General features: G+C 53.0%; 10 protein-coding genes across 10 annotated transcripts; 5 read left to right on the plus strand and 5 right to left on the minus strand.

Moving 5' to 3' along the window:
* Positions 1-285: 285 nt before the first annotated feature.
* Positions 286-1100, plus strand: PG998_000861 (uncharacterized protein; the record flags this gene model as incomplete). Its single annotated transcript, XM_066867679.1, has 3 exons — positions 286-325; positions 394-677; positions 741-1100. The coding sequence occupies 3 exons, from the start codon at positions 286-288 to the stop codon at positions 1098-1100; spliced, it is 684 nt and encodes a 227-aa protein (XP_066736094.1).
* A 304-nt stretch (positions 1101-1404) lies between these two features.
* PG998_000862 (uncharacterized protein) lies at positions 1405-5057 on the minus strand (the record flags this gene model as incomplete). The annotated part of the gene is made up of 3 exons (XM_066867680.1): positions 1405-2439; positions 2501-3147; positions 3281-5057. The coding sequence occupies 3 exons, from the start codon at positions 5055-5057 to the stop codon at positions 1405-1407; spliced, it is 3459 nt and encodes a 1152-aa protein (XP_066736095.1).
* Positions 5058-5927: 870 nt separating this feature from the next.
* On the plus strand, positions 5928-7078 carry PG998_000863 (Tetrahydrofolate dehydrogenase/cyclohydrolase; the record flags this gene model as incomplete). The annotated part of the gene is made up of 3 exons (XM_066867681.1): positions 5928-6130; positions 6192-6924; positions 6986-7078. 3 exons carry the CDS (start codon positions 5928-5930, stop codon positions 7076-7078), a joined length of 1029 nt encoding a protein of 342 aa, XP_066736096.1.
* Positions 7079-7737: 659 nt separating this feature from the next.
* PG998_000864 (uncharacterized protein) lies at positions 7738-13761 on the plus strand (the record flags this gene model as incomplete). The annotated part of the gene is made up of 12 exons (XM_066867682.1): positions 7738-8386; positions 8443-8471; positions 8525-9074; positions 9169-9380; positions 9435-10572; positions 10637-10917; positions 10979-11412; positions 11465-12148; positions 12229-12309; positions 12372-12619; positions 12679-13062; positions 13160-13761. The coding sequence occupies 12 exons, from the start codon at positions 7738-7740 to the stop codon at positions 13759-13761; spliced, it is 5292 nt and encodes a 1763-aa protein (XP_066736097.1).
* Positions 13762-14118: 357 nt separating this feature from the next.
* PG998_000865 (ribosomal protein S8e/ribosomal biogenesis NSA2) lies at positions 14119-15896 on the minus strand (the record flags this gene model as incomplete). Its single annotated transcript, XM_066867683.1, has 9 exons — positions 14119-14154; positions 14285-14335; positions 14386-14529; positions 14609-14654; positions 14738-14889; positions 14957-15053; positions 15128-15436; positions 15504-15679; positions 15876-15896. 9 exons carry the CDS (start codon positions 15894-15896, stop codon positions 14119-14121), a joined length of 1032 nt encoding a protein of 343 aa, XP_066736098.1.
* Positions 15897-15936: 40 nt separating this feature from the next.
* On the plus strand, positions 15937-16587 carry PG998_000866 (mitochondrial 54S ribosomal protein bL21m; the record flags this gene model as incomplete). Its single annotated transcript, XM_066867684.1, has 1 exon — positions 15937-16587. The coding sequence occupies one exon, from the start codon at positions 15937-15939 to the stop codon at positions 16585-16587; it is 651 nt and encodes a 216-aa protein (XP_066736099.1).
* A 764-nt stretch (positions 16588-17351) lies between these two features.
* On the minus strand, positions 17352-18571 carry PG998_000867 (uncharacterized protein; the record flags this gene model as incomplete). The annotated part of the gene is made up of 2 exons (XM_066867685.1): positions 17352-18191; positions 18245-18571. The coding sequence occupies 2 exons, from the start codon at positions 18569-18571 to the stop codon at positions 17352-17354; spliced, it is 1167 nt and encodes a 388-aa protein (XP_066736100.1).
* Positions 18572-18726: 155 nt separating this feature from the next.
* On the minus strand, positions 18727-19383 carry PG998_000868 (uncharacterized protein; the record flags this gene model as incomplete). The annotated part of the gene is made up of 1 exon (XM_066867686.1): positions 18727-19383. One exon carries the CDS (start codon positions 19381-19383, stop codon positions 18727-18729), a length of 657 nt encoding a protein of 218 aa, XP_066736101.1.
* Positions 19384-21110: 1727 nt separating this feature from the next.
* On the minus strand, positions 21111-21511 carry PG998_000869 (ribosomal protein P2; the record flags this gene model as incomplete). The annotated part of the gene is made up of 2 exons (XM_066867687.1): positions 21111-21284; positions 21353-21511. The coding sequence occupies 2 exons, from the start codon at positions 21509-21511 to the stop codon at positions 21111-21113; spliced, it is 333 nt and encodes a 110-aa protein (XP_066736102.1).
* Positions 21512-23218: 1707 nt separating this feature from the next.
* On the plus strand, positions 23219-24487 carry PG998_000870 (uncharacterized protein; the record flags this gene model as incomplete). The annotated part of the gene is made up of 2 exons (XM_066867688.1): positions 23219-23224; positions 23321-24487. The coding sequence occupies 2 exons, from the start codon at positions 23219-23221 to the stop codon at positions 24485-24487; spliced, it is 1173 nt and encodes a 390-aa protein (XP_066736103.1).
* Positions 24488-24787: the final 300 nt, after the last annotated feature.

Here is a 24787-nt window from a genome sequence, read left to right on the forward strand (position 1 = left end):
GATTGGCAATTGGGGAATTGGGGGAGTCTGGCCTGGTCTTCTGGTGTAGGTCTACGCACCTCCACTGCAAAACCCGCCTAAACTGCAAGTGGCAGAAGGCCACCTTCACCTTAACCCTTCCCGGCAGCCAACCCGATCTCACGTAACCCGGACCCCAGGTTAGGTGGCAGCTGTAGTGGACGAAGCTGAAGCTCACTTCTTCACTTGACGTGCTTCCTGACATCCCAATTGTACAAAGGTCAATTTGGCAAGCAAGCACGCACAGCGAATGATTAGGTAGCCAATATGGCAACTCAAGAAAAGATCGCAGTCCACAACCTGGCGGGTACGTTGTCGCATTGCTGTCCTCTCCATGTGGTTGCGTTCCCGAAGCGAACTGACATGGAATTGCAGACCTCAAGAACACCTCCGATGATGCTATTCCGAACTACCTTAACTCCCTGAAGTTCAAGCAGAACCACAGCCTGGTCGACACGCGACTTGTGCTCGGCTACTCCGCTTTCGTCATTGCCGGCGCCTGCTTCGCCTGGGACTACAAGTTCGGCTTTGAGAACACCAAACTCTACACTGCGGTCGCCGTGGCTGTCTACACCCTGGTGAATACCATCCTTACCTACTGGATCGCCTTTGTGGAGAAGGGCATCGTGTACCAGGGCACCACCCCGAATGGAGAGAAGGTGTGTCGACTTTTGCCTGCATATTTACCTGTCGCTGGTCGTCGACTAACACCATCGAAATAGATCTCCATTGCCACCTCAGCCGACAAGAACATCCCCATCTACAAGATGAAGATCACGACAACCAGCAAAGGCGGCAAGCCTAGCCACCTCGAACTGCAGAAGCCTTTCACCGAATGGTTTGATGCGGCCGGTCACTTCATTGTGCCCCCCTTCCAGTCTATGCTGGCTACCTCTGTTCCCCTCATCGCAACAGCAGACCCCAAAAGAGTTGCAGCTACCGTAGCAGCACAGGGGTCTGCATCAGACTTTGTAAATATGAACCAAGATGTGCTAAACGCCTTGGCTACAGACGAAGATCTGGGTGTCGCTACGAGTGCCGATACAGCTTCGGGGAAGAAGTCCAAGCGAAGAAAGGCTTGAGATGTTTCAATACAATGCACTAGCACCCAGACAGCGCTACTTAAATCCTCTGGAGACGATATCCAAGTTTAAACCCTCTATTTTGGCCCAACATGTGCAAAGATGGTGTTCCCGACTGCTGAACGTGTATCGCGATTTGGGTATCCCTATTCTATTGGTGGATGCCGTAGACACTACGCTATTTATCTCCCCTGCCGTGTCGAGAATCTGTGAAACTGATCACAGCCCTCTCATCTTTGGGGCAGGCCATAAATGTCGTCTAACTCTCTGCATCGTTTCTCATAAGCCGCAATTGTCACCCCTATCAGGACAGGTTGCTCCAGGCCTTTCTGCCAGAGATTGCCAATGCTCTAACCCCGCGTACCGGATCTCCGCAAGCCAAGGACAAACCTTGCAATACTGAGACGCGATGAGGCAACAGATATCTGGGCTCGAAGCACTCTGGGAGTCGTCTCATAAAGGACAGTGCCGAATGTCGGCATCTGCCGGCGTCGCTGCGCGTGGTGGTCATTTTCCCAGGAGCCTGAGAGATCGCTAGCGAGCTATCAACATTTCGTGCTATCTTGTACACGGCCATTGTATTCGCAACAAGTGCAGTCAGGTGTTCTTTCAAGCGTTCGGGTTCGTGTTCAAGAAGCTGACATAGCACCGTCATGACTGCGTTGATGTCGTCGCTCACTCCAAACTTAGCCAGCGAGCGGATCACCACCCGCACAATCTGGTCGGCATCGGAAGAGTAGTCGTTATACTTTAGGTGCCTCAATATGGCGAAAACGGCCACAGACCGGTTCGTGGCACATCGGTCGTCCTGGCCGCTCTGTTCTGGGCTCGGAGACGGAGAAGGGAAACACTTGTCGAAATACGGACGAACCGTCTCCTGGTAAATCCATTGACCCCGGAATGGCTTGAGAAGAGCATGGTTCTGCTTTGTCAAGCAATCCTTGGGGCTCACCAGAATACCGAAGCACTGGGCTAGTTGACGTCCGATCGTCACTTCGGACGGCGCAGTATCACAAATGGTTCGGAGAAGCCAGTTGTGTGCTACCGTGGGTCGATATCGTGCAACGTCGCCAGCAAGGAAATGCAGAACACTCTTGAATATAGCCAACCTGGTAGGTACATCCGGACTGTCGGTGACTGCTCTTCTACTCACCTGGGTATAGCCGTCACCCAGGCCATTAAGGGCTATAGACCACTCCTCAGCAGGTATTTGTTTGTCGGATAACTTATTGGAAAGTATCGCTAACGCGGCGTCGAGCGCAATGCGCCTGCTGCCGGCACATTGAATTGGTGACTTCATCAGGGTTTCGCACAAAGGCACAATCGTCTCGAGCGGGTTCTAAAGGGCATTAGTATCAGCATAATTTGATTATCAGAGGGGTCAGAGATGCGTTACTTACAATCGTGTCAAGAGTGCTGGGCCAGAGACCCTGAAGAAGGCCCAGCCCCAACGGCGCAGTGCGGTAGTCATCCGCCGGACTAAACACGATTCGGCACCCTTGATTGTCTGCTTGTGAAGATCGAGATGCTCGAGAGCGGAAATTGGCACTTTCAGACTTGCCATCCTTCCCGTGGAACATGACAGTCGTCTCGAGGACAAGTTCCAATTCTTGTTGTACGTCCGCGCTTAGCGAGCGCGTTACAGAAGTTGCCAAGCGGGCTAACTGATACAGGAATCGATCTTGTTGTTCAACTGCATCACTTGAACTGAGGGCGAAATCTGTGCTCAGACCTAAAACTTCATCGAGAGATGCATCCATCGATGACGAAACGGCAGAAGCCGACTTGATGGACGTGAATCGCCTGTAGAGCTGCGCGACGACATGAAGGGAATAGCCCTGGAACTGTTTATAGGAGGAAACAACATCTCCCTCTAGATCATTCAGACTTTTCAGAGTCAGGTTCAAGTCGCCAACTTGATCCGAATCAATCTGTGGCAATCCTTGGATATATTTGTCAATTCTCGTGATCCACTGCTGGCCTTTGGTGGCTGGATCATCAGGAATGGGCATTAACTCCTTGCCAGGTAGTAGCACAGCCAACGTATCTGCTGATCGAAGAACAGCTATGTGGATTGCATCCAAAATCGCAATCCAGTATACCGGGCGCTCTTTCAATAAACTGTGCAGCCCCCCGAAGAAGTCCATTGATAAGAACTACGAAGTTCAACAAGGGCGAACCACTCTTGGTAGTGGCGGAACATCCAATACGGGCCAGTCGCAGTGCTGATTCATTCAGTAACGCAGCTTTGTCCATCGACCCGGCTCGCTCGTTTTCTAGGAGTTTTGGTATTGACGACAGGAAGTCAAGCACCAATTGTTGGAATCCAAGCGGGTGCAGGGGGACGGCCCTTCCCAGTGCCGCGGTGGCTGCGTTGCAAATGGTATTACTATCCTCCTCGGAGGTGTTTTGCACCAAGACCTTGCCCTCCAGCGGATATATGATGGATGGCAAAGCCAGCCATCGGAATATCTTCTCACAGACTTGTTGGGAGCAAATAAGTTGAGGATTTGGACCGCCGGTACGCTGAGACGCCAAGGATGCCATGCCGTCCATGGATTTGGTAAGTACATGGGGTCCGGCGCCGGAGTCCCATATGCGTGCATATCCATCTTCAAATAGCTGGTCGCCAAACAGCTCATCCTTCAGGTTCAGGTTCTCACCAGCCACATCGGTAAGAACGGACCTGACCTGAAGGAGAGAATTGAGCAAGGCGAGAATGTCGGCTTGGTGGGACTCGGATTGTGTTTGTCTTAACGTGGTGGTAATATGAGGCACGGCGGTCTCTGATACCATGGAGAATGATGTCGGGCTTGCAGCCGCAATAGCAGTCAATAACTGACCTGCTTGAGACGTGTAGGTCGCGTTAGATAGATCGTCGCCCAGATCCCTCCAAGCAGCCAGAAAGAAATCCCGTAGGTTGGCGTCTGGAAGCCTCTTAGCAAGGGCTCCGATTGCCTTTAATGTGGCATCAATGGTGTCGCGTATCTCTCCGTTCCTGACTTCGTATTTCAGTGATGCCCATATCTGATTGGCATACGGGACTATCCCCTGAGCAACATGCTCGTAGCGTGCTAGACATGCCTCCAGGGTAAGAAGGATGTCGACTTTGACAGTGACGGTCACCGCGTCCCCTTGGTCTAGCTTGTTCAACAGGAAGGGGATCGACATCTCTGCTATGCGGTAGTGGGATGCAAAACAAGCCCGCACCGCCCCCTTGAGGTCATCAACGGTGATACCTGATGGGGTGGCCGAGGCTCGTAGCGTGATGGGGAAGTAGTCGGAGAAAGCCTTGAACACTTCAGTCAAGACTTCTTTGGCTGGCGAGAAGTTCTCGAGGAATAGACGTAGTATTTCAAACCACTTCATCAGGTTTTGGGGGTCCCTCTCATTCCTGCAAACCTCCAAGAGTGCTGTCATGAAACCGCAAGTACTTCCATGTTGGTATGCTAGATCTTCCGCCACTAGTGGATTAGTTAGCAACCCGAGAACAAGGCCGTAGATTTCGAGACGGGTTGCCGGCGCCTGTCGTTTGAAGTCGTCCCCTAGCTTTGCTACACTCATAATGATCTCATTGCCAAGTGGGGGACGGAAACCATCCATGGCTGTCAGTTGTTTGAGAGCCCTGGAGGAAGCGCTGATACCGGCACGGTGGTCGCTGGAGAAGAGAGAGTTGAAAAAGCCGACAAGGAGTTTTACTTGGTCAGGCTTGAGGGAGCTTCGTTTCAAAAACTCCAAAGTTCGCGCAAGAAACTCAAGCGCCTTTGCTCTTGAGATGAGGTCGTCATCAGCGGTATCATCCGGATTGGTCATCCATCTGTTAATGGAAGCCACCCATTGGCCAACGGCAACTCGGTTGGCGGCATTCTCGATGGCAGTGGCAGCCTGGAGAGGACTGTCGTTGTCATCGCCATCGGAAAGTACATACTTCAGAGCAAGATCATCGAAGGACGCCATGATCTGTGTGCAGTATCAAAGGCGATAGTAAGCCCGAGCGATCTGGGCAGGGTGAGATGGCAAGGCGTTATCATACACGCTGATAACGATCAGCCACCCCACAGAGAGGTCTAAACACGGATTGGCCGGTTGTAGATGTGCATATGGTGTGTCGAGTGTGGGTTTTTGCATGCGACAAGAGCGAGCGAGCCGGAGTAGGACGGGATGGGAGGTACACACAGCCAAAGCGAAAGATGCTGTCGTGCTGCGCTGCTACTAATGATGACAGGAGCTGCCGGGCGGCGTGTGTTGGGAGCGAGCCGCGCAGCGACGTCGGATGGCCCAGTGTGAAGGATCAACCCCACGCATTGATCGGACTGAGCAGCCGGAGCCAATGACGGAATGCGGAAACCCCAGTTTAGGCTATCGCTATCCCCGATACAGTAAGAGGGGTACTGATTTTTTTTTAACCCACGCAGAACCCGCGTCGCAATGAACGTTTGAGATGGCTTTCGACCCTCCTTTTCCCGCCGAATGTAGGATTGCATCTGGTGAATGGCAGTCACTCTCTTGGGTTCTCTTCTCTTCTAAGGCAACTTAACCTTTGTTTCGACATCGCGAAACCATCTAGTCAGGACGGCACTTCGCTGTTCACCTCGACCATCCTACCGCCTCTGACTTTCTTTTCCTATACCCAGCAAAATACCCTACCTGATCGCGGGGTAGTGGGGCAGGTGCGTAGAAAATGCTATCTGAAACCCGCATAGAGATACATGCCATTGGAAGTCATCAAGACAAACGGCACACCCCCTGATACAGTCATTTTTGGGCCTTGTTGTACACTTATCAATTAGCTGACCCCAATCAAGGTCCTGTGCACTCCTGCTCGCCATGGCCTCTCAAGATGTCCCGAAAACCTGCAAGGTGATTTTGGCTGATAACATCGCCAAAAATCTGCTTGCAGAGGTGACCGAGACTCTCAAGACTATTCAACTGGATGCTCCGAGCAGACCCACTCTTGTGGCCTTTCTGGCTAATGACGACCCGGCTGCCATGAAATATGCCGAATGGTCCAAGAAGACTTGCGAGGAAAAGTACGTCCCATGGACTGAGCGACCCCCTTGGCATACCTCGGGCTAAACTAATCGATCTCAGCGGCGTCAACTTTGATCTTCGTCAAGTTGACAAGAACACCATGGAAGAAGACGTGATGAGTGCTAACGAGGACGATAACGTCGACGGCATTCTCGTCTACTATCCCATATTCCCCGGGAACCCGTCTCAAGATAAATACATACAAGAGACCGTCTCCCTCCAGAAGGATGTAGAAGGACTGTGCCACAAGCACATCTACAACATGTACCACAACGTGAGATTCCTGGACCCTCCCCAAAACCTGAAGAAGTCGATCCTGCCTTGCACGCCTCTGGCTGTGGTCAAGATTCTGGAATACCTCCATATCTACAACTCCATCTTGCCGTCCGGAAACCGGCTCTTTGGTAAGACCATAACGGTCATCAACCGATCTGAAGTCAACGGGCGGCCCATGGCTGCGTTGCTTGCCAACGATGGCGCCACTGTCTATTCGGTCGACATCACCGGCGTCCAGGTCTTCACCCGTGGCCAGGGCATCAAACAGCATCGACATCAAGTTCAGGACAAGGAGGGCTGGGGCTTGGAGCAGTGCGTCCCAATCAGCGATGTCATAATCAGCGGTGTCCCCTCGGAGAACTACAAGGTACCAACCGAGCTCATTCGCGACGGTGCTGTCTGCATCAACTTCGCGTCGTACCGGAACTTTGATGGGCCCGCCATCAAGGAGAAGGCTTCGATATATGTGCCTTCGGTAGGGAAAGTAACCATCGCTGTTCTCCTCAGAAACCTGGTGGTAAGTTCGCCTGCGGCAAAGCGACCTGGAATGCGTGCGGCGCCATCTAACTTGATAACAGCGGCTCATTGCCAACCGCCCATCAACGAAGCCTGATGGGTCAACAGATGAAGCCCAGGCCAAAGCCAAGAGCGAGGCGTTCACGGAAGGATAAAATAGAATGCAAGCAATGGCAAGCATTGTGGTTGGTCGACAAATCTGCAGAACTGCACTGCTTTTCCTTATTCTTCGTTTTTATAGACTAGAATCAAGTTTCTGAATCTGCGGGAGGACAAGGATACCTATACCCAATTTGTCGAAACATATTGATATCCAACAGTTTGTGATCGAGATGTCGAACTGTCGAACCAAGTCAATCTTCCAAGTGGCTGGGGTTGGCGAATTAGTGGGGCCAATGGATTAGACAGGTAGGCACCTAAACCAACAATTCTTTCAACGTTGTTTCGGACGGCTCGTTCCAGGCAGCAAAGGCCGATTCTAGGCATCATGGGACACTGCGGACGTCACGGGACGTCGTGGGACGTTGGCGAAGGGCGAACCCCAACTAAACTAGGCAGGCACGCGCTAGCTTCGTGTAGCTTCCTCTACATGAAGGAGGCAGTACAGCAAAACCCAATGCATAAATATGTCGTTCCTACCCAGTTCAACAGGACATCGTCTCAAGCACCCTATCCCCATCTCCTCGTATTTTCCAGAGCCTATCAACGTCGTCAAGCAAGCACCGGCCACTTTGCCCTGGCTCAGACACACTTTCCGGGCCTCCTGAACTACTAGCACAGCTATCACGAATCTCAAGCTGCCACCACGGCAATCATGGCTGCCAAATCACTCCCTCAATTACCCAGTCCTCATGACCAATTAGCCAAATACATTTCCAAACATCCTTCCATCCCTATAGCCACACTGGTCCAACCATATCGTCAGTATGAGGCCCATTTGCGTGAGACCTTTGCTCAGGATCGGAGGAACCCCATCTTGGATGACCCCTATCTCAATGTTCTACCGGTCTTCACACGGGACACATCGATGATCACGACCCGTGCTCGGAATCTCGAGGAAGAGTCGGCATTTGAGAAGGAAAGATACATCATGAGCCTCCCTGATGACAAGCGTCGACCCCATGGATCGCCCGCAGTGGTCAAATCCCTTGGAGATTTCCGCCACAACTTCTCGGTATTCTCCGAGGCCGCCCTGGTTGATCTTGACTGGTCTAACGTCGTGGCCGCTGGCTCTTCAGTCGTCAATTGCCTCCTCCCGGTCCCGGACAAATACAAGGCCTCCAAGCGATCCCTTCGTCAATACTACCACGAAAAGTTCTGTCCCGCTTCTGACGTTGATCTCTTTTTGTATGGACTTGATGAGAAGCAGGCTATAGAAAAGATCAAACAGATTGAGACCCAAATCAGAGACGCCATACTTGCTGAGACCACTGTTGTTCGCACCAAGAACGCGATCACCATATGTACGTTGCGCTGGCCATGTTGTTTCAAGATGATTGCTCTTATTGACCTTCAGCAGGCAGCCAATATCCAACACGACATGTGCAGGTATGATGTATTGAAAATTATAACCCAAAAATGCTAAGCTTACCCTCTTAAAGATTGTCTTGCGTGTCTACAGGTCGGTGTCGGAGATCCTAACCGGCTTTGACATTGATTGCTCTGGTGCTGCGTACGATGGACAACAAGTGTACTGTACACCTCGCGCTCTGGCCGCCTACATCACCCAGATCAACCCCGTTGATCTCTCGCGCCGAAGTCCATCCTACGAGAACAGGCTGTCCAAATACAGCCATCGCAACTTTGAGGTGTACTGGCCCGAGCTTGATCGCTCGAGGGTAGATCCAACCATATTCGAACGAAGCTTCAGCAGGACGCTTGGCCTTGCTCGCCTATTAGTGCTGGAGCGTCTGCCGACGACTAATGCCCGGGAACAGTATCTGAGAAAACGCAGAGAAGAGCGGGGGCGCCCTGCCCTCGATTACCGCTACCAGTACAGACTATATGGCAACATCAAGGAGGCTCACGAAGACGAGGTTGCAGATTGGATCAACGAGGATGACGTATCCAGCTACCACACTTTCACCATCCCTTATGGCGAGAAGTTTCACGCGAAGAAAATCGAGAAGCTCTGTTATACAAGAGACCTGTGTAAGTTACTTGCGCAGGGCCCCTTCTATTGTTTATTCTTGCCGCGATGATGCATTCCCAATAATACCGATACTGACTCTAATGAAATTTGCAGTGCTCAACGCTGAGTGGAATCAACCCAAGGAGAGAGAGGTTTATCTTCACCGACATCCCGCCTTCTTTGGGCGTGTAGGCGATGTTGTCACAGACTGCTGTGGCACCTGCCCAAAAGCGGTGACCCCAGAGGAGATTGAGATTGCCAAGAAGGAGAGCGAGATCTACGTGTCCGGCGAAGTTTCTTTCCGTATTGACGATCCAGGCAGACAGGTAAGCCCGCTACTGTGCTACTCTCCAACAATCGAGTGATTAACATGGCCATAGCAAATTGGCTCCTTCAACCCCCTGACGGAGCATGACTGGACTGAAATGGCCTACGTCGGCAATACAGCTCGCCTATGCCAAGCCATTGTGGACGAAGACCTCGACCACGTTGAAGACTGGCTTTCTCAAGACGGAGCAGATCCAAATCAACGAGATTACACTGGTCGCACGCCTCTGCACCTCGCCGTATCATGTTCAACGCCTCAAGTTGTGAAGTGTTTGGTTGATCACGGTTCACGCCTCATTCCTAGGCTTGCCGATGGCCGCACCGCACTTCATCTTGCCGCCGCACGTGGCAACGTGGAGATTGTCAAAATTCTCTTAGACAAAAGCACCGAGAATGAGCAAGAATACGACGAGAGACAAGACCTTCGACGAAATGCTCACACCGCTGGTTGTCCAGAAGATGACACCCGAGCAACAGGTGGAGCAAAGGATCCGGGGAATGCCATTCCCGAGGGTGACGATGAAGAGGATGCCGACTTGCTGACCGATATTGAGTCTGATGACGAGGACCATTCGGTTGCCACTGGCTCATTTGTCAAAGTCCGCAAGACAAGCGACGGGAGGGAGAACGCCAAAGACACTCTACCACTTGACGACGACCTAAGCGATCCGGACTTTTACAAAATCGATGTTGCCGCTTGGGATTCCCATTGCAGTGCACTTCACTTCGCCATCCTTGGTGGGCATATCGAGGTAGTCCAACTCCTTTGCCAGGAGTTTGCAGCTGATGTGTTAAATCCAGTCAAGTTTGGCGATGGGTCTCAGAACGACGTTCGAGCTGCCATCCTGACCCTTGTTCTCTCCCTAGCACTTCCCATTGAAAAGGCCACGAAGATGACTGACACACTGGTCAGTCTCGGGGCCACATCATCACAAGCCGATGCCGGCGGAGTTACCGCGTTCCATCGCTTTGTGCAGCAGGGAAGTTCGGCCACAGTCAACAAGCTATGGGAGACTGACCAAATGGGCTTGAAAGCAGCCATCAACCATGTAGTTGTGAGCGGATCCTCGTGGAATCCCAGTGCTACGACTCCGCTCATGACTGCCATCGAAAGAGAAGACTACAGTCTGGTGATGCGATTACTGGAGGCGGGCTCTCGACCCGAGATCGACTTTGATGCATGGCTGAAAGGTAAGTGATTTCTTTCAACTATTCTGTATGCTTTGAAGTGATTTTACTAACAGTAAGCCAAAAGGAGCAAAACTTTCAATGGAGAACAGTCTTCGGGATTACGAGTTCAACCAGAATATGTTCGCAAAATCGGTCGACCAACCACTCATCGTTGCAGTTCATTCTGCTCAACCTGTCACCGCCCTCGAACTTCTTAAGAAAGGCGCAGATCCGAACGTCATCACCAGAGACAGCCAAAATCTCATTGTCAACAGGTGGTCGAATGGGAAAGGCCAGAGTGCTCTAGACATTGTTCGCAGCTCGCTGACATCCCTGCGCGAGTATAGCGGGGGAGAAAACCTACTGGTCTCCGAATCGTTCACATGGATATAACCAATACCAGATTTTTGGGGCTCCGTATTCACAGAGAAGCAACATGTATGAGCAGCCTCCCATGGGTCCCCAGGGGACTACAAAGTTCCTTGGGCAGTTTAAAGATGGGACATACCAGCACCTCGTTGTTTCAACGGATATCCAAAGCAAGGTTGCCCGTTACAAGGAGGAGTTAGGGCGTTTTCAGAAGGCGCAGGAAGAGACCAACAGACATGATGGCCTTGTGATGAAGAAAGAAGCCATTGCAGATCTCATTTCGCAACTTGAAGAAGTTGAAGGGGCTCTGGTAGCTCGAAGAGCCAAGACGTTCCAAGAACTGCATCCGGATGTTCAAAGCACACAACCACAATGGGACAATCGGGGCAATAATCCTACCGACGAGACCGACAAGGAAACATACGAATACAACTTCTCCTTCCCAGGAGTAACGGACGTCACTGGAACGAGAAAGGCTGCTTACATCCAACTGTAAGTTCTGAGCCTCTATTTCTACCTGTGTGCATTACTGACGGCGATGTAGTTTCGAAGCAGCCTGGCGAGGTGATCTGGACAGGATCAAGGCGCTAACCTTGGCATCGTGGGATACCGACCAGCAAGAGCCTCCTCTAAAGGTGGCCGTCTCTGATGCTGAGGGTAACAATCCTTTCTCACTGGCCTTCTTGAGAGGCCACTACGATGTTGCCAGAGCGATCCTCGAGATTGCCCAAGCGCAGTGGGCACCAGCTGATGAGAGTAAAGTACGTTACAAAATGGCTGGAGACGCCGGCGAGGAGTCTGGCGAAGAGTCAGGCGGTGAGAGCGAAGTCGCACAGCCAGAAGAACACTTCCAGAAGATCATTGATGGTGATTTCACAATTGAGAATATAGGACAGGTCTCCATGCAAGTCAAAAGCAATATCCTTGCTGTCGACCTTCTGCAGTGGACTGCTCCTACTTTCAACTTCAACGGTTCCAAGGCGAAAGATTACCATACAAGGGAAAGCCTTCTCTATTTCTCTATGAGAAATAATGATCAAGACAGATTCAGCCGTCTCCTCGACATGGACAGATATTTCACCCACCAGCGACCCTTGTCCCCGGATGATGATGAGACGAGTCGAATATACACCTTCCCCGAGAGCGAATTCCAGAATGCCATAAAGCTTGGTCGCGTCGACATGCTGTCTGAGAGCATTAGGTGTACTGGCGCCGGTATACCTCTAGAGTGAGTTTTCAAGTCCCTGCGGTTGATATGTACATGGTCTATGCCGATCCACGGGCGAAGCCACTAATGTATTGTCATAGGCATCTTGTCAAGAAGAGTGGCGTTAGCATGCAAGGCAAGCCGCGTTACTACCAAGGTCTCACGGTCTACGGGAAAAAGCGGTAAGTCCGGCCTGGCCTGTCTATGATTTGGGAAAACCTCAGGTATATTGACTTTGCTATAGATCTGACTGGGCCAACGCGGGACGCTCCCTTGTGACGAAGGCCACGGGAAGTCAAATATCTCCTTTACTCACTGCAGCTGTTTTGGGGTCTTTGGCCTCAGTGGAATGGTTCCTTAGCGACATCCCTTTGCGCAAATACATCGAGTTCGGTGACTCGAAGTCAGCTAGGGACGATCCTCGACTGAATCATCTAAGCCAGTCGCCAGGGGGCTTTGATCGAGCTATCAGCAAGTGGCTCGGCATGCACAGTAGGTTTACCATGCTAATCTTGTCGTTATGTATTTGTTACTCACTCACGCGCCATCAGATGATCTCGTCTTGCACTGTGCTGTAATGGCCCCTGAACGGGATGGCACGGACAGGCTTATCAGATATCTCATGCGCGTATGCCCATCTTCACTCGAGGCTAAGTGCGACGCCGGCTACACGCCCCTATTCCTAGCCTGCCTCCTCGGTCGCAAGCAATTTGCCCAGACACTCATCGAGGGCGGCGCGGACCAGTCTGTCAAGGACAAGCAATACAACAACATCATCCATGCGGCGCTAGCCAACACGCCCGCCCCAAAAGAGCTGCGAGAACTTTTTGGATATTCTCGATCCAGAGCTTCGCTTGCATCTTTTCGTCCAACGAAACCATCTTACTCACGGAGGCAACACCCCTCTTCACGCCTGGCTCCTGAACGAGAACCCAGTAATTTACTCACAAACCTATCATTACCGTCAGACTCAGGAGCATGAGAAAAGTCAAAATGTCGACATGTTGAAGTTGTTGCTGGAATACTCGAGAGATCAGGACCTTGACGTTTTAAACGGTTCTGGCGACACGGTCGCGCACAGCGCCGTGCTACGACAGCTGCCAGAGCAAATGCGGGTGATGCTCGAGCACAACCCCAAGGGCTTGCACCGCGAGAACGCAGTCGGCCGTACGCCCGCTGAGATGGCTTACGATGCCTTCATTAGCCGCAAGGTAGCGCCTCCACGCGATGTCTCCATTTGGAGAAGCCACAACAATGTGGCCACAAACCTGGTGGAATCGTCGCCGGAGGCCTTCCTCGCCCGGAAGAATAGGGATAAGGTCTCGCGCCAGGAGCGCGTCTGGGAGGTGGTCCAGGATTTCATGGATCGGTACCCCGACAAGCGCCGCTTGGTCAGTTTGAACGAGGCGAACGACGTTGCCCGCCGCTTGGGCGAGAACTACTCGTGGCAGCGCTACTATACCAAGCAGACCCAGACGGATGTTGAGGCCCAGGAGATTGACGAAGAAGAGAAGAAGGACGAGGAAGATGAGACAGAGACTGACTATGTCACGTCACAGTATGCGCTTAAGAGATCCCAGGCATGGGGTCGGAAAGCACCAGAGATGTGCCCTGACTGTGGCTGCATGCATTAAGGGGTACACTGCCGTCATTTATTGCTGTACTAGCTAGAGCCACCAAGTAGCGAGCATTGATATGTGGCCTGATCAAATTGACAATTAACAGTCAGGCTCGAGTGACTATCTAATACGCCCAACGCCGTTACCATGCAACCTGGTTTATTCTTCAGGAATCTCCTCTACCCCTCTTCTCAGAAAGCAAGAACCCAGTCGGACTTGCTAAGTCGATCCTTGACGTCAACAAGAAGCTCTTCTCTCCGTGACGAGTTCCTCGCAGCCTTCTCCTCATCGGTGTTGGCGTCAAAGACTTTGCGTGGGAATGTGGTTTCCTCAACCCTTTAACCATAACCTTCACCGCCATAATAAGTACCTTTAGACCAGAAGAACACAGTTCACGCAGCCGTCATTCTACTCTCAGTATTAGCATTTGTTCTCCGATGGAGGAATTATGTCTCCAGGCAAAGAGGCGACTCCATCATAAGCAGTATACTCAACCTTCGACATGCTGGGGGAGAAGAATTAGACCTGGAAGCCATACCTCGGGGTTGTTTGTGACCTGTGCGTATCTTCCCCAAACGACTTTTCCACTCTGAAAGGTTTGTTAGCATCGTCGTCTGAGGGGATTCAGGGGTCACTTACTGTTGTGGTCAGACCTAGGTCGCTGACGTTGATCTCCAAGATGGTTCCCTTGGAGAGTACGCCCAACTGGGTATACAGCGGGTTGGAGGGGTTCTTCTTGACGGCAATGATGGGCAGCATCACTGTCACTCCAAGAGTTGGATGCTATCGACACTCAACATCAGTACTACTCTTTCAGGCCATGAACAACGTCCCAGGAGGGAGCTTTTGGCAAGTCGCTTACCGTGACGTGGGCCTTCTTGTAGCGTAATCCCATAGGTCGGATGAACCTACACATCATATTGTTAGTATTACACTTCCAGGGGTGAACTCCATGCCCCATGATGGAGTATAGGCAGCGAGTCCTCCTTACCTTTCGTATTTCACAGGCCTCCTGGTGAAATCTGGACCAACAAAGGTCGGCCTATAGTAGTGCGAAACTTGGTTAGTGACTACCGTCGGGTGAGTAGAAGAGGAGAGGGCGGTAGATAAAGGTGGGACAGCCGGGGAAAGGGGTGAGGGGCCCTACTTCGTTACCATCTGCGAGTTGATTAGTATAACAAGTTATGACGGGGTTGCAGTAGGATCATACCCGTTTCCAGCTCTTCTTGTTGACTTTCTTGCCCGTCTGAAGCACTTTGAACATTTCTTCTTCAGCTATTCCCTTAACTTTCGGTAAAGGAACGGCACTGTAGAAGGGTCAAGTCAGCGATCTGGTTCACCAGACTTCCAAGAATCGGAAATGCGTGGCAGCGGCTCTTACAATCGAGCAGCGGCATCTTTGCGCTTGTTCTTGATGGAGGAGGATATGGCCTTGGCGGTGGAGGGGTTGCTGCGGTCGAGCAGGTAGTTGGGCAGAGGGGCGCTGGGGTCCTTCTCGCCGGCCGACTTGACGTCGCGCTCCTCGTGGGCCTTGAGCTGCTTGCGCAGCTGGATCTTCTCCTTGTGGCGCTTCTGCTGGTTTAGCTTGGCGCGCAGGCCTCGCAAGTTCTGGGCATCTTCGGACTGCTTGTGAGCCTGACGGGCCTCCTTCTTGCGGGATCGCTCTTCGTGGTCGAGGCGACGGCCGTGACTGCAAATAGAAAGACAAGGGTTAGACCTATCATGGACCGAGTCGGAGATGGGGAGGAGCTGCTCACAGCCGCGTAAAGCGTGTCATGTAATCATTTTGCGGCTGCGAGGAGTCAGTCAATGTGCCTAGATAGAATGAGGGCGAGGCAGCCAGAAGTCGGAGCCTACCATGTTGCGTTGCGGTGTCTGGCGAAGACTGAAGACTTGGAGAGACGATGGTGATGGTGATGGCGAAGGGTGCTTGCTGAGGAAGACAATAAATTGAAGGACCAACTGCTTATCAAAAAATTCGAGGTGGGACTTGACCAGACGGCGGCCGTCTATCTGCCCACCTGATTGGCCAAACAGCTCCAGGACCTCCCCCCACCCCTCCAGGACCCCAGAACCCCGCTTAGTAAGCGGCAAGCCCAAGAAGAATTTACTGCAGGCCGAACCATCACCCCAACATCTAGCCATGTCATCGAAGCGACGGCGAGCCGACAGTCGTAGAAAGACGCAACAATGAGCCGCTCACTCCGTACCCTCTTCGAGCTGCGCGCCGCCTCCACACCTCGGCCAGCCGCTGCCTTCACGCTGCCCATCCGGCCGCTATCCACGACTACCCCCACGAAATCTGCCACCGCCACCACGCCCGTCATCTCCGCCGAGTCCCACCAGCCCAAGGCCGCAGCAGCAACGGCGGCGGCGGCAGGAGCAGAGACGCAGGCTCTCTACCCGCGCATCCCGCAGCAAGTGTCCCCGCCCACGAGCGAGACCCGGGCCAGCCTCGCCCAGTTGCTGCCGCTGCTGCGCGCCCAGCCCGCGCACTACCTGACGGCGCACATCTGGGGCCGCCCCTACCTGGTGACGGCGGGCGATCAGATCCGGCTGCCCTTCAAGATGCCCGGAGTGGTACCGGGAGACGTGCTGCGCCTCGACCGCGCGAGCACTCTGGGCTCGCGCGACTTCACTCTGCAGGGCAAACCCTACATCGACGAGCGCCTGTTCGAGTGTCGCGCCACTGTCCTCGGCACCGAGACGGAGCCCCTGCGCGTCAAGGTCAAGACGAAGCGTCGCCAGCGCCGCGCCAAGCAGGTCAAGAGCAAGCACCACTTCACCATGCTGCGCATCAGCGAGGTCAACATCCACGGCCCCGAGGCCGTCGGGCTGTGAAGTGGAGGCAAGCAGAGGACGTGGGAAGAAAACCTCACGACAAGCGCTTCGCATTATTCCATAGTCACCGTGGGCAAACAACCAATTGAAGGACATCCATGGGCATCACACGATGGTATGTTCTAAGGAGGAAGAGACATTGACAACCGATTGTACTGTCATGAGTACGATGGTATATAGCGAATCTGCGCAGAGGTTTAGATTCGGCTTGGTGGAGTCGAGAGATCTCGAACAGGCAATGTAACACCTATCTGTACAATAAGCATATCAAGGAGGAAGCAAAACTTCACCAAATCTCGAGCCTTCATGTCCAAGTTGGAATTCTGAATTAAGCATTCTGTAACCAGAGAAAGAAAAGCGCAGCGTAAAATGGCTGCCGCGTCAAAGGGGGAATATAGATGTAACGCGCATGAGCAATAAACCAAACAAGATGCCTCTCGCCCTTCTCCGTATGCCAAAAAGCTCGCCAACAAACTCCCTGACTGTGACAAGATCCGTCTCCGGTACACAATCAACCAACAACGAGAGGTGCAGAAAGGGGGGCGGCGGAACCCGTGGCCAATTCCTCCCCCAAAAACAAGATGTCGAAAGCAAAGGGAGAAAAGACCAAAATGAAAAGGGAAAAGTAGAGGCTTCCTTCCCCTGACCACACCCCCAGCTACTCATTCATTCATTCCAAATAATCCCATCGTCTTGGATATCCGGTTATACCGTGTTGGTGACCTTAACCCCCAAGTATAGTTGACCATAAACCATCACAATTTCTATCCTGACCGACCCACGTCTCTCCCAACAGCTTTCGCAATGCTGCCCCAGTATGCGCTGGGCCACACGCTCAACGCCTCCGCTTCGGTAGGCATCCTTTCCTTACATCTGGTGACTACACTCTGAATGATGCGGCCGAGCAGCTCCTCACTCAGTGGCAGCTGCCCCTCGCCACACTCGACAGGATACAAGAAGGGGTCCTGTGCACTAAGCAGTTCCCGGCACGTGGGTCGTAGATCCCGGTCCCGAGTAAGGCACCGTCGCATCGTACGCAGCAAACTTGGCGGCACCGGCACATTTCCCATGCCGCGGTCTTTGAAGGAGATGGAGTAGTTCCAGTCGATGATGGCCTGGCATCGCTGCATCTGGTTTGGGATGTGGCCGAAGGGCGGGCTGCCGTAAACCATTTGATAGAGTATACAGCCGAGACTCCAAACATCGCTTGGCTTGCCCAGTTTCATGAGCTTAGGGGCGCCGGGGATCCGATTGCTGCTGCTGATGCGGCGGCCGTCGGGCCCCATTGTGTTGGAATCGAGCAGCGACTCGGGACTCATGTAGTTGGGCGTCCCGATCTGCGTTTCTCGGTGGACGTTGACCGTTTCGTCAGTCTGGATGGCATTGGCAATGCCGAAGTCGATGAGCTTGAGTCGTCCGTGGACCACCACGAAGTTGGCAGGCTTCAGGTCCGAGTGGACGATATCACATGAGTGTACCGCAGCCAAGCACTCGAGCATCTCCTGCCAATAGTACCGAACAAAAACTGCGTCGAACTGTGACGTCTCTGATGAGTACCGCTGTCGTAAAAGAGAATTAAAGTCCAATTCTCCCATTTCCATGACCTGCTGGCATGTTAGCTATTGATGCGTTCTTGAGGATAATCAAACCAACTGACCAAGCTGAGAGCCTGTTTTTCTTCATTCATTTCCCAGTCAATCAGGCTAATGACTCTGTCGACGTTGTTCAACTTCTTCAGCAGGTCGATTTCCCCCTTGAAGCCGCGGATCGTCATAGGATCTGCGTTCTCCGTAGAGACTCGCTTCAGAGCAAACATTTTCCCGTTGTCTGCGGCGACGCGATATACCTTGGCACTCCCACCACGGCCAAGCGAGTCGATACGGGTGTAGTACTTCCCATTAACCTTCATATAGTTCCTCTTCCGAGATGCCTGTTGGGTTGTGGCTGCTCCAGCTGCAGACGTGGCTGCCTCGAGCATAGACATCTTTGGAGGGGGCGCAGGGGCGGCCCTTCTCGGGGTATTCTGATTGATAGATGACAGAGGCTTCCTCTCAGGGGAAGCCGGTCGCATGGATCCCACTAGGGAACTCAGCGGACGGGAAGATGCCTTGACAGCACTCTGTTCGAGAATACTGCTCTCTAACCCTTTAGTCCTTCTAAAGGTGGGGGAGCGTCGTTTTCTTGGCCCTTCTGGGCCGGCATGTCCGATCGTGGTGATGGAACCCTATAATGTGGGATAGGAATTTCTTCTCGGTCTGGCGACGCGCGCCTTGACAGTATACTCTGTCCATGCTCAGCAACAGAAGCCTCTTGCTCCCGTCTGGCCAAGCCTTTCACACTATGGGGGCTGCCAGAGGCGATGCGATCGGGTACATAATACGATGAAGCGAGGTTGTCTGCTGGCTCTAGGTCGAGTAGGTCGTGGGGCAGTTGGCTCTCTGGTTCCTCCTGACTCAGGGGCAACATCTCCCCTTCATTTTCGCCATCCTCCTCGCTCTGGCGCCTGCGACCTCGCCGCGCCGGTCCGCTGAGGAAGCTCCCGGGTATCTTGCCCACTCTCTTGACCCGCATTGCACTCTGCAGAGCCTGGCTTTCCTCTGCCCGAGTCTTCGACCCATTGGACCCAGGGCGAGACACGCTGGTGTGACCAAGGCCAGAACGAGGGCGCGGCGCTGTGACGGGGTCTTCGGGCGCATCGTTCTCGGATTGGTGATGTACCGACGGATCTGTTCTTCTAGATGAGGATCCGGATGAGTGGCCCCCTCCCACCAGAAGAGCCAGTCGCAATGCGAACATTTCTGGGAACCTGTGCAACAGGCGTGTTCACGTCACGGATTTCTGAAGCATTTGCCCTTTCCTCCACCACACTCTCTCGGCTGGGTGGCCTAGCAAGCCCCCTTTGAGAGGCAGATAGTGATGTTGATCGCCGTTTCGATGGCTCTACAGCGCCAAACTGTGCTGCGACTCCTGAAGTGGTGCTTAGCCTGACAACTCTCTTCCGCACAGGGCTGTTTCCGTCGTGACTAGCCTGGCTCTGTGCTGGCGAGTTGGGTCGAGAGGATAACTGGGAACTGCTGGCTCTTGTGTGCCTCCTCTCCTCTGCCCGGGATGCCGCTGATGTATTCAGAATACTGCGCCTCTTGTGAGGCTTCTCGGATTCTTGGGGTTGTTTTGACACCGCTGAGGCTGGCGAAGAGGGGCGGTGACTCTGGGCTCTAGTGCGAACTCCCCGTGTACCTGCGGATGCAGCAACCATGGACTGATGGCTTGCGCGTTGTTGGTCGGCGGATCCGCCATCGCTTAGCAATGCTTTGGTGAGGGCGCTGAGCTTCATAGGCACAGGTATCTCGTCGTCGGAGCTGTCCGCGTGGGAGGTATTGTTGGCAGCATATTGTGACCTCGACGACGCGTGGGTTGGATAGGCGGAAGAATTTGAAGCGGCACGGTCGAGTTGTGATCTCGACGAAGCCCTCCTCAGTCCCGACCTTAACGACGGCTTCCGTGAAGGCACGGGTTGATGGCTCGAGCCAACGGAGGCGGGGGACGTGGTCGTCATCCCAATTTTCGGCTGTTCTCCCTTGGTGTGGTTTTTGCGGCTTATCAAAGTCGACGTCGTTTCGCAAGGGTCGATGGCGGGACGGCCTTGGGGTTTTAACCAAAACCAAAAGAGCGGCCGTCAAAGCGAAGACGTCTAAGTGAAATGGCGTGGGCAATTGGGCCGTTCTAAGCAATGTTCTACGCGTCGAGACTGGTCATGGCCGAGAAAAGGCGATTTGGGAATTTGGGAGGGAGATTACAGCAATGCGGGCGCGCATACAAAAGATTGGGGATGGTCGCGTTCCAGTTTCCAGCACATCGTGCGAAAGCTCGGGTCAAAAGGGAATCCTTGTCGTGGAACTTGTTGCTGGTGCCCCATCGCCCAATCAGACACGCATAGGGCGTTGCTCGGGAAACAGTGGGAAAAGAAGAGGGAAGTGGGGGCGCTATCCAAGTTCGTGAAATGAAGGTTTGATTGGTCTTCGGCATAAGGCATTTCATTAAAGTTGTCCAACCTGACATCCGCCCGTCTGGGCATTGATTAATGCGAATCGAGTCAAGTCAAGTCTGTTGCAGGGACAAGTGCCCCCCCGTATGCATAGATGATGGCATACAAGATATCATCCGTGCGCCGGCATGGCAATGCTTGCGTATCGGCCCAAGTGTCATTTATCATGACCACCACGCTGGACTTTCTTTTTCGACCGAGCAAATTCACATGCGCCAGTGTGCCAAGTTGTCTTGAATGAATCAGATACGTGCGAGTCACAAATCATTTGTGCGAAGGCCGGGAAATTACTTTCTGAGAAGTCGGACTGTGTTATTGTATAGTCGCCATTGGCCTAAACTTTCCTGAGCATCCAGCAGTCATGTCGTGCAAGAAGTGCAAAACCCTGATGCCGATTCCATGCCAGATCATCGCAGTCTCATATTCGCGTAACTTCCTCAGTGATCCGTAAGCGTCATCATGGTTCGAGACGATTCGCTTAATCGAAGAGACCGAAGCCCATATCCTCGTCGGACTCCTCCTTCTCCTCTTCCTTCTCCTCCTCCTTGGGGGCCTCGGCGGCACCGCCAGCGGCGGCAGCGCCTCCGGAAGCAGCGCCACCGGCACCGCCGCTAGGGACGGAAGCCAGCTTGGAAGAACCCTCGGAGATCAGCTAGAAGAAAACAATGTCAGTATTGGCGCCTCCATGTGGAAATCGTTCGAGTTCGGGTGTTATCGTACCTCCTGGATGTCCTTGTCCTTGAGCTCAGACAGGAGCTTCTCGAGACGCTCATCCTCAGCATCGATGCCGACGGACTGGAGGACCTCCTTGATGTCCTTAGCGGAGGGCGAGGCGTTACCGCCAAGGGTGAGGAGCATGTAAGCTGCGAGGTGCTTCATTTTGAAGGATGGTGACTAGATGGCTCGTGTTAGACGAAAATTGCGAAGCCTGGATGCGCTGCGGAAAGGGCCTCTTACAGAAAGTCTTGGGGGAACTTGAGAAATCAATCAATTTAACCGCGCGAGTTGAGCGGAGACTGAAGTCTTCGAGTCCGTAAGGAAATATGTGATTTGGGGGGTGGTTTGGTGATGGAATAATTTCTGATCTCCAAGTGCCCTTTCGAAAAGTTCGAGCCTCTTTCAAGCAGCCAGCCAAAATTAGGTGGGCTACTGTGTCTTGGTGGGTGCATCGATTTTCCGAGGGTTCCACTCTTCCCGATAAGAGTCACCTGATTAGGGTCGCCTTACTCAAAAGCTCAGTGTCGGCTCTGATTGGCTTGGATGCCTCTTATACCTACTTGACAACCCCGCCATCAACTTGACAACGCCAACCTCTTTCCCATAGGCTCCTGTTGGATATCTACATACAATTCAGACCTCGTTCCATTCAATGGCATGCCCGTTTGATGATGGGTATCCCTTCGTTTGGCTTCTTGGCATGGATGATCCTTCAATCAACCAGACATGCGCGTTCTCCGTCAAGTCAAGACCTTTACTACCTAGCGTGTCCAGAGGCTTTCGGCACCCTGTCTGCCTGTCTGCATGCCATTCCCTACCTGAAGCCCTACGAGTGACTTGACAAGCTCGCAGGCAGTGAATTGTCCCCACCCATATCTGACAGCTGTGCTGACTTCGCCAGGTTCTTTGCGCAATGCCTGGACAGTAAATGTGGCGTCGACTGTTTGTCTGTCACTGCATACGTCATGTACGAAAAGATGGGAACGTATTGATCTTGTTTGCTGGGGTTTATGACCGGCATCTTGGACAGGGCTAGTAATAAACAGCCCAGTGCCCAGCTCAGGCCAGTCCAGGGTCACGTGGACAGCGGCTGAGAGACAGGAGAGGAGAGAGCAGAGCAGCGCTATGGGCCTAGCTGCTTTAGGCAATCTCCCTTCTCCCTCCCTCCCTATGGAAGTTATGCTTTCATGCTTGTATTTATGTATTTATGTATTTCTTTATACAGCGTACTTGCTGCCGGATGGATACATCAATATGAAATTCGGAGTAGTTATGTTTGCTTTGAGACTCTTATTGTGCAACCTAACTGGGTTTTTTTACCGCCTCCTTTGCAATCGTAGGCCTGGACGGAGGCCTAGAGCGAGTATTCAAGTTCTCTTATGACTGACTGTACATGCCTTCTCACGACTTGGCTTTTGGCAGACCGAAGTCAGGCTAGTGCGTCCTTGGAGGCTCGTCCAATCCCGTGCGCAGCCTATGAGAGGCCCTCTTTTCCATTATCTCCAGAGAGTCGGCTCGGGTGTCCATAAGAACAACCTGGATTCTTTCTTTCAATCTTCACTCCGAACCACTCCATTTCCCTTCACTTCCCTTCGCCCACCGTTTCGGCATCGCGTGCACCCTTCCTTTACGGCCGCTGCATCCTCTACCACAGGTCTCGACCCTGTCCCCGTTCTGTTCTGTCCGCATTCCAACTTTCCAACCCGAAAACAGAACAGTCGCGCTATCTTTAGTGAGCGCAAGCCACTACGCATGACTACATTTCCTATCATGCCCCCCGGCACACGATTCTGTCTGACAGCAACCCCATCCATCCTGCGCCTTTCTCCAATCCAACCGATACAGCACTGCAGTTGCTGGCTGATCAAGATGCCCGTGAGTAGACCCTGCTCTTGTCGCCCTGACGGCATGGGACGGCAAAGCAGAACCCGACACTTCAATCGTGCAACTTCTGACCCCTGTTCTCCGCAGATTTCTGATTTACTGGCCGAGATTACCGGCGAGAAGGCCACCGCCAACACCACCGCCAGCATCACGCCTTCAACCGTCAGGACATCTACTTCCCTAGGGTTGAAGCGCAAAGCCGATGGTGATGCAAGCAATGGTGCAAACATTAAGATCCACAGAACCCAACAGAATGGAGCGCCGCCGCGGTCTTCGGTATCCCGAAAACCATCCCCAACATCCAGCCGGCCTCCCAATCCCACCACAAAACCTTCTTCATCTCAGGCCGGACAACGATCTGCCTCTACGACACCTGGGAGCTCAAAACCTTACACAGGCACCGCTGGCGCGAATCGTCAGTCTGGCGTGCCCCCACTCGCCAGGAAAGACCTGACGGAGCGACCAAAGCTGTCTTCGACGTCCAGTTCTTCCAAGAGTGCTCCAGCAAGGCCTTCGCCCACTGCCGCAAGCGCTTCAGAGCCATCCAAGGCTCCCAAGAAAGGCTCTTTTGCCGAGATCATGGCCCGAGGTGCAAAGGCTCAAAAAGTCATGCCCAAAGCAGGCATTATTCAGCACAAGGCGCTCGAGAAACCCTTGCCGAAGAAGGAAAGGGAGACTGCCAAGGCTGTGAAAAGACCGGGTGCCAACGGAACAGCCACTACGGGCTCAAATCGGGGTGGTGCTTTGCAGGGGAAAAGCTCTCGACCTGTACCCAGAAGCGGCGCTGCTGGTGATGCTAAAAGCGGTAGTAAGAGTCGGCCTACCTCCTCGGGCAGCGATGCGCCCGAGAAGAAGAAGAAAGTCCCGATTATGACAGGCTACTCCGGCACAGCACGCGCTGCTCCACCCACCAAAAAATCCACGAGTGCTGCGAAGGGGCCATCGTCACGACGCCCTCCCGGAGGACTCCTTGCTCCACCCAAAGTTGGTCGCCGCGACCGCTTTGACGACGAATTCGATGAAGATTTGGACGACTTCGTGGTCGATGACGGAGACGATGATGACCCATACGCGCACCGATATGACTACGCTTCAGATGGTTCCAGCGATATGGAGGCCGGTATGGATGACATCTACGCCGAGGAGTCGAGGGCAGAGAAGGCTGCCAGACTAGAGGATCGAAAAGAAGAGCAGCTTCTTGAGAAACTAAAGAGAGAGAAAGAAGAGAAGAGGCAGCGAGCCGGCTATCGGTAATGCTCCGACCGGCTTTTGCGGCTTTTCCGATGCTAGGTTTCGAGGTTTTGCATGTATCTAGCGAGTTGTGTTGTCTCGCCGATTTCGAGGCTGCTTTTCGGGAATGTTGCGAGGATTCTGCATCCCAACGGAGTTTTCACGGTATCATAAAGAGGCGTCAATCACATGGGTAACGGCGTTTTTATAGGGGTCTCCTGGCCTCCGACCCAGCACATTGCATTTTCAGGTCTACGGGGGCGATTGCATAGATAGTCTATAATCCCAAGGCAGGCGCAAATCAGTTTGCAGCCCTGCTTGCAC

Source organism: Apiospora kogelbergensis (assembly GCF_038363985.1).
Source record: "Apiospora kogelbergensis strain CBS 113332 chromosome Unknown utg000001l_segment0_segment0, whole genome shotgun sequence".
Taxonomy (NCBI): Eukaryota; Fungi; Ascomycota; class Sordariomycetes; order Amphisphaeriales; family Apiosporaceae; genus Apiospora; species Apiospora kogelbergensis.